The 12,002-nt window shown below is 40.9% G+C and overlaps 1 protein-coding gene across 2 annotated transcripts; it reads left to right on the plus strand.

The window, feature by feature from the left end:
* Positions 1–5,864: 5,864 nt before the first annotated feature.
* Positions 5,865–11,965, plus strand: mettl21a (methyltransferase 21A, HSPA lysine). 2 transcript variants are annotated; one of them, XM_061985310.2, is made up of 3 exons: positions 5,865–6,235; positions 6,312–6,423; positions 11,550–11,965. In XM_061985310.2, exons 1-3 carry the CDS (start codon positions 6,071–6,073, stop codon positions 11,945–11,947), a joined length of 675 nt encoding a protein of 224 aa, XP_061841294.1. In that variant the 5' UTR covers positions 5,865–6,070; the 3' UTR covers positions 11,948–11,965. The 2 variants fall into 2 exon arrangements, with proteins under 2 accessions (XP_061841294.1, XP_061841295.1); XM_061985311.2 differs by having other exon boundaries at positions 6,316–6,423.
* The last annotated feature ends 37 nt before the right edge of the window (positions 11,966–12,002 follow it).

Here is a 12,002-nt window from a genome sequence, read left to right on the forward strand (position 1 = left end):
TTTGGGCGATAATGATTAGACAGTCTTAACTAATATAACTAAAGTTATATATATATATATATATATATATATATATCATACTTGCCAACCCTCCCGAATTTTCCGGGAGACTCCCGAAATTCAGCGCCTCACCCGAAAACATCCCGGGAGAAATATTCTCCCGAAAATCTCCCGATTTTCAGCCGGAGCTGGAGGCCACGCCCCCTCCAGCTCCATGCGGACATGAGTGAGGACAGCCTTTTTTCACGACGGGAGGACAACAGGGTGACAAGAACTAAATCATCCAGACTAGAGACAAATTGTATTATTTTGTTTATCTTACCTAAAAATAAATATATTTATTAATTTAAAAAAAATTAATAAATTTTTCTGACTCCTTATTACATCCAGCCATAGAATTAAAATAAACATATTTGAAATAATTAATTTTAAATGAGCATAAGTAATTTAAAATGACCATATTTAATTATTAAAATGATTGCTTGTTTATCAACAACTTTAGCATTTTATTCATTACATTTTGAAGCTCTCAGAAGCCAAGTTATGTTATATTCCTTAAGATTTATTTATGCAAGTTTGAAGTATCAATTATCCAAACACCGTTTTGTTTGCATATTTTCAGGATGTATATATATATATATATATATATATATATATATATATATATATATATGAAATACTTGACTTGGTGAATTCTAGCTGTCAATATACTCCCCCCCTCTTAACCACGCCCCCAACCGCACCCCACTCCACCCCCGACCACGCCCCCCACCCTCCACCTCCCGAAATCGGAGGTCTCAAGGTTGGCAAGTATGATATATATGTATATATATATATATATATATATATATATATATATATATATAGATATATATATATATATATATATATATATATATATATATATATATATATGTATGTGTGGGGAAAAAAAATCACAAGACTATTTCATCTCTACAGGCCTGTTTCATGAGGGGGGGTACCCTCAATCGTCAGGAGATTTTAATGGGAGCATTCGCATACCATGGTTTATATAGGGCACAGAGTGGGTGGGTACGGGCTGGCCTAGGGGCGTGGTGATTGGCTCATGTGTTACCTAGGAGGTGTTTCCGTCTATGGCGGCATGCTGTGACAATTTCGCTGCGCTTGTTGAGGGATGACAGGTCTGGACGGTAAATAATAAACAGTTTCTCTTTCAAGCATAGGTTGCATCTTTTATTACCACTATTGTAAGGTGTGCTGGATGCAAGAATTTGCCATGTTATTGAATATTCAACATTATTGTCTTTGAGGTCCCAAATGTGTTTGCTGAGTTCTGTGGTATTTCGCAGGTTTTTGTTCCTGAAAGAAGCCTTGTGATTGTTCCATCTGGTTTTGAATTCTCCCTCGGTTAATCCTACATATGTGTCGGATGTGTTAATGTCCTTGCGTATTACCTTAGATTGGTAGACAACTGATGTTTGTAAGCACCCCCCGTTGAGAGGGCAATCAGGTTTCTTTCGACAGTTACAGCCTTTGGAGTCGCTCTGTCTGGGGGCCGACGGCTCATTTGCAATTGTTTTGTTGTGGTTTGAGATGATTTGTCGTATATTGTTCATGCAGCTGTAGCTCAATTTAATGTTGTTCTTGTTGAATACTTTTCTTAGGGTGTTGTCTTTGGGAAAGTGTTTGTCAATCAGATTGAGGAATTTGTGTCCAATGTTAGTTGAGACGTTTTTGCTGTATGGGGGGGTTGTACCAGATGATGTTGTTTCGTTTTCTGTTCTTTTTTGGCTGGTTTCCTGGCGTGGGTTCATAGGTATATATATGTATATATATATATATATATCATACTTGCCAACCCTCCCGAATTTTCCGGGAGACTCCCGAAATTCAGCGCCTCACCCGAAAACATCCCGGGAGAAATATTCTCCCGAAAATCTCCCGATTTTCAGCTGGAGCTGGAGGCCACGCCCCCTCCAGCTCCATGCGGACATGAGTGAGGACAGCCTTTTTTCACGACGGGAGGACAACAGGGTGACAAGAACTAAATCATCCAGACTAGAGACAAATTGTATTATTTTGTTTATCTTACCTAAAAATAAATATATTTATTAATTTAAAAAAAAAACAACTAACATTTGTATTATATTTTGCTAAAACATCAAAATTAATTGTATTTTTTTTTTTTCTGACTCCTTATTACATCCAGCCATAGAATTAAAATAAACATATTTGAAATAATTAATTTTAAATGAGCATAAGTAATTTAAAATGACCATATTTAATTATTAAAATGATTGCTTGTGTATCAACAACTTTAGCATTTTATTCATTACATTTTGAAGCTCTCAGAAGCCAAGTTATGTTATATTCCTTAAGATTTATTTATGCAAGTTTGAAGTATCAATTATCCAAACACCGTTTTGTTTGCATATTTTCAGGATGTATATATATATATATATATATATATATATGAAATACTTGACTTGGTGAATTCTAGCTGTCAATATACTCCCCCCCTCTTAACCACGCCCCCAACCGCACCCAACCCCACCCCCCACCCTCCACCTCCCGAAATCGGAGGTCTCAAGGTTGGCAAGTATGATATATATATATATATATATATATATATATAAAAACTTTAGTTATATTATAACTAAGTTCCTGGGGGTGCAGATAACTGACAATATAACCTGGTCCCTACACACCTCAGTAAAAAGAGCTCAGCAGCGCATGCACTTTTTGCGTCGGATGAAAAGAGCACAGCTCCCTCCCCCCATTCTCAGCACATTCTACAGAGGCACTATAGAGAGCCTGCTGACCAACAGCATCTCTGTCTGGACTGGAGCCTGCAATGCCTCAGACTGGAAGTCTCTCCAGAGAGTGGTGAGGACGGCGGAAAAGATCATCAGGACTCCTCTTCCTCCTATCCAGGAGACCGCAAAAATCCGCTGCCTGACCAGGGCTCAGAAAATCTGCAAAGACTCCTACCACCCCCACCAAGGACTGTTTTCACTGCTGGACTCTAGAAAGAGGTTCCGCAGCCTCCGAAGCAGAACCTCCAGGTTCTGTAACGGCTTCTTCCCTCAGGCCATAAGACTCTTGAACGCATCATAATTAAATTATCCCCTCAACTCCCCCCAAAATGGATTAACTCGCTGGAATAAAAAAGACAATATAACATACATCCATAAACGTGGATGCATGTGAAAAAGTGCAATGTATTTATCTGTACGGTAATCTATTTATTTATTTATATATATTTATTTATTTTATATATATATATATATTTATTTATTTATACATGCACCTTATTGCTTTTTTATCCTGCACTACCATGAGCTTATGTAACGAAATGTTGTTCTTATCTATGCTGTAAAGTTCAAATTTGAATGACAATAAAAAGGAAGTCTAAATCTAAGTCTAAACGTAATATATTGTATTGTGCAGTTACATTGCCATATATCAGCTACTGTGTGGAAGTGTGGGGGAACACACATAAGAGTAACATAAAGGCATTGTATCAACTACAGAAAAGAGCTATAAGGATTATTCATAAAGTAGATTACTTAGAACACACTAATATATTATTTATTAATTCTGGTTGATTGAAACCACAGGGGGCTTCACGGTGGCAGAGGGGTTAGTGCATCTGCCTCACAATACGAAGGTCCTGAGTAGTCTTGGGTTCAATCCCGGGCTCGGGATCTTTCTGTGTGGAGTTTGCATGTTCTCCCCGTGACTGCGTGGGTTCCCTCCGGGTACTCCGGCTTCCTCCCACCTCCAAAGACATGCACCTGGGGATAAGTTGATTGGCAACACTAAATTGGCCCTAGTGTGTGAATGTTGTCTGTCTATCTGTGTTGGCCCTGCGATGAGGTGGCGACTTGTCCAGGGTGTACCCCGCCTTCCGCCCGATTGTAGCTGAGATAGGCTCCAGCGCCCCCCGCGACCCCAAAGGGAATAAGCGGTAGAAAATGGATGGATGGATGGATGAAACCACAGGAGCTCGTAAAGTTACAGACATTATGTGTTAAGGCTAAAAGTGAAACATTACCAGCAAATTTACAAAAAAAATTGTTTGTCATCACTTCTGAGAATGAAGAGCGTAGAAGAAAAGGTCATTTCAAACATCAGTATTCAAGGACAACTTTAAAACAAATGTGTATATCAGTGATGGGGGTTAAACTATCAATCAATCAATCAATGTTTATTTATATAGCCCTAAATCACAAGTGTCTCAAAGGGCTGCACAAGCCACAACGACATCCTCGGTACAAAGCCCACATAAGGGCAAGGAAAAACTCACCCCAGTGGGACGTCGATGTGAATGACTATGAGAAACCTTGGAGAGGACCGCATATATGTGGGTAACCCCCCCCTCTAGGGGAGACCGAAAGCAATGGATGTCGAGTGGATCTGACATAATATTGTGAGAGTCCAGTCCATAGTGGATCCAACATAATAGTAAGAGTCCAGTCCATAGTGGGGCCAGCAGGACACCATCCCGAGCGGAACTTCGGAATTGTCTTTACAATGAGATACAGGACTGTAAAAATATATTCCAATTGAAAAAAATATATAAATACATAACAATAAGATCATATGGACAGCCATTAGTGTTTACATGTTGCTTTATATTGATTATTTTACTTGTTTTTTTGTCTGGTTTTGTATTTGTTTTGTATCATCCGGTGAGGTGTATATTACTTTTTTTTGTTCGGTTTGTACTTCATGAAGTTTTGCACTTGTTGTGTTTTTTGTTTGTTTTCATTATATTTGATATATGTGTTTGGTTTGTATGATATCCATTAAATAAGACTACGTATTATGTTGAAGGGGGCAGGAAAATATAAGATTTTTCTTCATCCTGTTCCTTCTCAGGCATTGGTGTGTAAATATGTGTTTAGTTTCTGGAGTTTAATTGTCTATCGATCAAAGGTGCACATCAATGTAGGCAGAGCCGGCCCAAGGCATAAGCGTACTAAGCGCTTGCTTAGGGCCCCGCGGCCACCAGGGGGCCGCCAAAAGCAATTAACAAAAAAATTTTATTTTTTATTTTTTGCATGTACGAGTCTGACTGATGATTTCTAAATGATCAAAGATATATTATTGTACAAAAACACAATTTTAGGTCAACATTTTTGCACATTGCTGTTTCAGGTTTTTGTCACCAAAAATAATAAAGTGAATCAGAATCAGCTTTATTGTCCAGTTATGTTTAACACACATGGAATTTAACTTCAGTAGACTGCGCTCTCTTTGTACAAAGTAAACATTAAATATGAACAATTAACTAAAAATATAAACTAGTAATTAAAGACTGATGAGACAAGATGACACTTTTACTGTAAATACAAAGCTTTATCACTTGGACTGTTCAACCCCAGGCCACTCTTGTAGCTGAATGTTTTCTACATTTTAAGATTAGGAACCATATGTGGCACTCTGGACATCATTCGTTCATTCATTGGTATTATTTATGTTCTTAACTGGGCCACCCACATATCTTTATAAATGACATGTCATTTGTAAAGACATGCCAGGCTGACAATAGGATCATGTAAAGAACACTGCCAGAGCCGCAATGAGTTTATATATTATTTATATATTATTGGCAGAAATAGAGGGCCCCAAAATCAAATTTTGCTTAGGGCCCCATGGAGGCTTGGGCCGGCACTGAATGTAGGAGATACATAAAAAAAAATGAATGAAAATGAATGAATGAAAAAACCGCATTTGAAATTTATTTTGAAAAGCACAACGGTTCCGCCCCCTGAACTTTGTCATTGGTCATCATAGCTGCCATTTAATTGGCTTGAATTCATCGCAATATGTCCTAAATTACACACTTGCGGTTTTTGCCATGAACATATTGCGGTACGGACGATATTTTGGTTTGTTTTTAACAACGTACACGTCGTCCGACATTTAGCAGAGCGAGAAAAATAATTTAAAAAAAAAGCGCACCGCAGTAGATAATTCCCACCAGCAGGGGGCAGCATCGCAAACAAAGCAAGGTTGCTTTCAGCGGAAGTACAGGGTGTTAGGAATCGGAAAAAAAACAACCTATTCTTTAAATATTTGTATGTTTTTATTTCACAACATGGCACTGGTTCCTTATGTAGAGAACGCGGTACCTGCGCTTGCCAAACTTCAGAATTCATCCGCGTGTTTTCATTTTGCCAACCGTGACATTTGCCTGGCCCAGGACTGGAGGAAGCTTGGAGTTGCAGCGGTTGTATGGGACGCGGTGAGTCAGACCGTATCGACCTTTAAGCGTCGAAAAAGGCCGATATTCACCCTTAGTGTGTTCCCCCCCCCCCAAGGCAGTTGTAATGTGTGTGTACTTAGAGCTGAGCCAGGTGGAGCTCCGGGGGAAGGTGGCCATTGAGCTGGGAGCTGGAACCGGACTGGTGGGCATCGTTGCAGCCTTGCTGGGTAAATATCACTGATACCATATCGACACTGATACCGAGACAGCAATCTGGATCATACAAAAAGTGGGGTGTACAAAAAACCGAGGTACTGCTGAACTTGTAAATTGTTTACAAACTCAAAAAAAATAAGTCCTTGGACGAATACTGTTTTTAAGTTAAAGTACCACTGATAGTCACACACACACGCACACACACACACACACACACACACACACACACACACACACACACACACACACACACACACACACACACACACACACACACGCACACACACGAGGTGTGGTGAAATTATCCTCTGCATTTGACCCCATCCCCTTGTTCCACCCCCCTGGGAGGTGAGGGGAGCAGTGAGCAGCAGCGGTGACCACGCTCAGGGAATCATTTTGGCGATTTAACCGCCAATTCCAACCTTTACCATGACTTAAACAAGTTGAAAAACTTATTCGGGTGTTACCAATTTAGTGGTCAATTGTACAGAATATGTACTGTACTGTGCAATCTACTAATAAAAGTTTCAATCAATCAATCAATCAAAGTGTCTAAATTCATTCAAAAATGTTGAAAAAAACAGTAGTACCTTAATTTACAAGCTTGCGGTATTTTTCGGACCACAGGGCACACCAAATTAGCGGGTCTATTTTCATACAAAAGGCGCACCGTATTATTAAGCGCAAAAAAGGTGTCACATTATGATTTTTTCCCGCCAAATTTAATTTTTTTTAAAAGACCATCTTTAAGCCGCTTTCTGACTATCTCGTCAGGATGCGCCATTTTGTGGGCGGTCTTATTTACGTGGCTAACGTCTTCTCCCCGCCATTTTTAGCGCTTCCGTAGCGAGTCTACTGGCAGATATACATTAGAACTGTACACTACTTTATTTTAGAAATGGCAACAGTGGAGAATTAAAAAAAAAAAAAAGCTTATTTGGGCTTGTATAAATATATAAATCCAAGCTTATATACACCTAAGGCACGGACTACAATGCCAATTATTCAGGATTTATGCAAATCCAAAATACACATCAGCATGTACCAACAGGTAAGAAATTTTGTTTTTGAATAATATTGCAAAACAAAATGCTAGATAATGTCTCCTACTAGGTGCCATTTGGGTCCTTACACACACCATATTAAAACCAGTATGTTGAAGCACAGTACGTCTGACTATGGTAGGCGTAATGCTCCGACAATCAATTGGTAGTTTACCAAAGTCTTATTAAAAACATTTTGGTAGATTTTGAGCGCTTTGGGTATTCTACAGGTAAAAGCCAGTAAATTAGAATATTTTGAAAAACTTGATTTATTTCAGTAATTGCATTCAAAAGGTGTAACTTGTACATTATATTTATTCATTGCACACAGACTGATGCATTCAAATGTTTATTTCATTTAATTTTGATGATTTGAAGTGGCAACAAATGAAAATCCAAAATTCCGTGTGTCACAAAATTAGAATATTACTTAAGGCTAATACAAAAAAGGGATTTTTAGAAATGTTGGCCAACTGAAAAGTATGAAAATGAAAAAAATGAGCATGTACAATACTCAATACTTGGTTGGAGCTCCTTTTGCCTCAATTACTGCGTTAATGCGGCGTGGCATGGAGTCGATGAGTTTCTGGCACTGCTCAGGTGTTATGAGAGCCCAGGTTGCTCTGATAGTGGCCTTCAACTCTTCTGTGTTTTTGGGTCTGGCATTCTGCATCTTCCTTTTCACAATACCCCACAGATTTTCTATGGGGCTAAGGTCAGGGGAGTTGGCGGGCCAATTTAGAACAGAAATACCATAGTCCGTAAACCAGGCACGGGTAGATTTTGCGCTGTGTGCAGGCGCCAAGTCCTGTTGGAACTTGAAATCTCCATCTCCATAGAGCAGGTCAGCAGCAGGAAGCATGAAGTGCTCTAAAACTTGCTGGTAGACGGCTGCGTTGACCCTGGATCTCAGGAAACAGAGTGGACCGACACCAGCAGATGACATGGCACCCCAAACCATCACCCAACCATGCAAATTTTGCATTTCCTTTGGAAATCGAGGTCCCAGAGTCTGGAGGAAGACAGGAGAGGCACAGGATCCACGTTGCCTGAAGTCTAGTGTAAAGTTTCCACCATCAGTGATGGTTTGGGGTGCCATGTCATCTGCTGGTGTCGGTCCACTCTGTTTCCTGAGATCCAGGGTCAACGCAGCCGTCTACCAGCAAGTTTTAGAGCACTTCATGCTTCCTGCTGCTGACCTGCTCTATGGAGATGGAGATTTCAAGTTTCAACAGGACTTGGCGCCTGCACACAGCGCAAAATCTACCCGTGCCTGGTTTACGGATCATGGTATTTCTGTTCTAAATTGGCCCGCCAACTCCCCTGACCTTAGCCCCATAGAAAATCTGTGGGGTATTGTGAAAAGGAAGATGCAGAATGCCAGACCCAAAAACGCAGAAGAGTTGAAGGCCACTATCAGAGCAACCTGGGCTCTCATAACACCTGAGCAGTGCCAGAAACTCATCGACTCCATGCCACGCCGCATTAACGCAGTAATTGAGGCAAAAGGAGCTCCAACCAAGTATTGAGTATTGTACATGCTCATATTTTTCATTTTCATACTTTTCAGTTGGCCAACATTTCTAAAAATCCCTTTTTTGTATTAGCCTTAAGTAATATTCTAATTTTGTGACACACGGAATTTTGGATTTTCATTTGTTGCCACTTCAAATCATCAAAATTAAATGAAATAAACATTTGAATGCATCAGTCTGTGTGCAATGAATAAATATAATGTACAAGTTACACCTTTTGAATGCAATTACTGAAATAAATCAAGTTTTTCAAAATATTCTAATTTACTGGCTTTTACCTGTATATTCTCAATGAAACATCAACATTTTGGTGTCGCTTGCTTACGGGTACTTGTTGGCGTTATTTTTTTAACTGGCGTCAACCCGCATTCCACGCGTGCCTCTTGTGTGACTGCCATCTGCTGGTCAAACTTATCTCTACACCATGTACAAAATAAAATTGGCTTTTTAATTTGAAGTGCAGTGCGCTTATAGTCTGAAAAAAAAATAGTAGCCTACTCAGTGGCCTAGTGGTTAGAGTGTCTGCCCTGAGATCGGTAGGTTGTGAGTTCAAACCCCGGCCGAGTCATACCAAAGACTATAAAAATGGGACCCATTACCTCCCTGCTTGGCATCAAGGGTTGGAATTGGGGGTTAAATCACCAAAAGTGATTCCCGGGCACGGCCACCGCTGCTGCCCATTGCTCCCCTCACCTCCCGGGAGGTGAACAAGGGGATGGGTCAAATGCAGAGGACAAATTTCCACCTAGTGTGTGTGTGACAATCATTGGTACTTTTTAAAAATCAACGTGCCTTATGAAAAGAAAATTAGATAAAAAATATTCTATTAAAACAATAGAATAAACTACAAACAACTACAGTAGCTTTATTAAGTAATGTAATAATAATGTATAGAGAGGAATTCTACGGTATCTCCATCCAGCTGCTTTTCCCGTCAAACACACCATCAGCAGCTTTTACATCTTTTAATCGACAAATGTCCGCCGTTTAGATGTTATTTGCACAATTACTGGCCGGTGTTGGACTCGTTCTGCATCAGTATGGTACAAACTAGCAGTGCCGAGTCATGTTTTTGATTATATCGCCTGTTTCTTCTTCTCAGCACTGTCCTTCACACTCACTTTATTCCTTCCTTAGGAAAACAAAGTTATGTCAATTTTTTTTTAGCAATGAGCTTATGCTAGTGCAGGGGTCGGCAACCTTTACCAGTCAAAGAGCCATTTTGACCAGTTTCACAAATTATAGAAAACAATGGGAGCCGCAAAATTTTTGGGGAATTTTAAATGAAAAAACACTGCATTCTTAGTTGTTTTTTTTGCTTTGTGCTATGTATAAACCAGGGGTCTCAGACACGCTGCCCACACATTTATGTGGAATTTGAAAGCTGGTGCGGCACGCGGGTTTTAAATGAATGGCTCAGCGTCATGCGTGCCGTGATGGTACAGCATATAGCACCCACTACAGCTAGCGTGTCTGATCGGCCACACGATGTAAGGGGCTTCCGCTTCCTCAGTAGGTGACAGCAAGGCATACGTGGTCAACAACCACACAGGTTACACTGACGGTGACAGTATAAAAAAAACAAAAAACTTTTAACACTCTTACTAATAATGCGCCACACTGTGAACCCACACCAAACAAGAATGACAAACACATTTCGGGAGAACATCTGCACCGTAACACAACAGGACAAATACCCAGAATCCCATGCAGCCCTAACTCTTCCGGGATACATTATACACCTCCCCCGCGCTACCAATCCCCGCCCACCTCAACCGACGCACAGAGGTGTGAGGGAGCAGGGTTGGGGTTTGGTGGTAGCCGGGGTGTATAATGTAGCCCGGAAGAGTCAGGGCTGCATGGGATTCTGGGTGTTTGTTCTATTGTGTTAAGGTGCAGATGTTCTCCCGAAATGTGTTTGTCATTCTTGTTTGGTTTTGGTTCAAAGTGTGGCGCATTATTAGTAAGAGTGTTAAACTTGTTTTATATGACCACCGTCAGTGTAACCTGTGTGGCTGTTGACTAAGTGTGCCTTGCTGTCACTTACGTGTGCAGGCAGAAGATGTATATTGTATAACAAGTGTTGGGCAGGCACGCTGTTAATACAGATTTTAGAGGGCGCCAAATGTTGTACCATCATGGCACGCCCTTATTATAGCCGTAAGGGTGAAAATCGGTGAATATTAATCCCGGGAGTTTTCTGTGAGAGGCACTGAAATCGGGAAGTCTCACGGGAAAATTGGGGGGTTCAGCAAGTAAGCTGCTGAGCCGCATCAGAGTGATCAAATAGCCGCATGCGGCTCCGGAGCCGCGGGTTGCCGACCCCTGTGCTAGTGAGTAAGACCAGCTGTTGTGGGAGGCTCTTGCAGGGTTCACCGGGCTCTATCTCGTGGTATGCCAAAGAATCAACTAAATATTCACAGTGCTACTGTTCGAACTGTGTGTAATTGGCCAACAATATTAATATGTACCTGTTTAATTAATCCTGCCTTGTTTTTAGTAAATACTTAGGCCTACTGCGCTACTGTACTTTAATGTTGGTCATTCTGGTCTTCACAGGTGCCAAGGTGACAATCACAGACAGGAAGCCCGCCCTGGACTTCCTGTCTGCCAACGTGAAAAGCAACCTTCCCCCTGACCTCCAAGAGTCGGCGGTGGTCTCCGAGCTGTCTTGGGGGGACGACCTCGACCGCTACCCAGCAGAGGGATACGACCTGGTGCTCGGAGCCGACATAGTTTACCTGGAGGACACGTTTGTGCCACTGATGGAGACACTGCAGCACCTGTGTGCGGACACCACCGTCGTGTTGCTGGCGTGCAAGATCCGCTACGAGCGAGATACCAACTTCTTGGGCATGCTGAGGCAACGCTTCACTGTCACGGAGGTCTACTACGACAAAGAAAGGGATATTTATATATATAAAGCCAGGAAACAACCATCCAGGAGCGGTTTGTGATTCCCTGGCTACATAATTTTTTTTGGAATCCAATATTAGCAGAAACACATTTATT

The sequence above is a fragment of the Nerophis lumbriciformis genome, linkage group LG23 (assembly GCF_033978685.3).
Source record: "Nerophis lumbriciformis linkage group LG23, RoL_Nlum_v2.1, whole genome shotgun sequence".
Lineage (NCBI taxonomy): Eukaryota > Metazoa > Chordata > Actinopteri > Syngnathiformes > Syngnathidae > Nerophis > Nerophis lumbriciformis.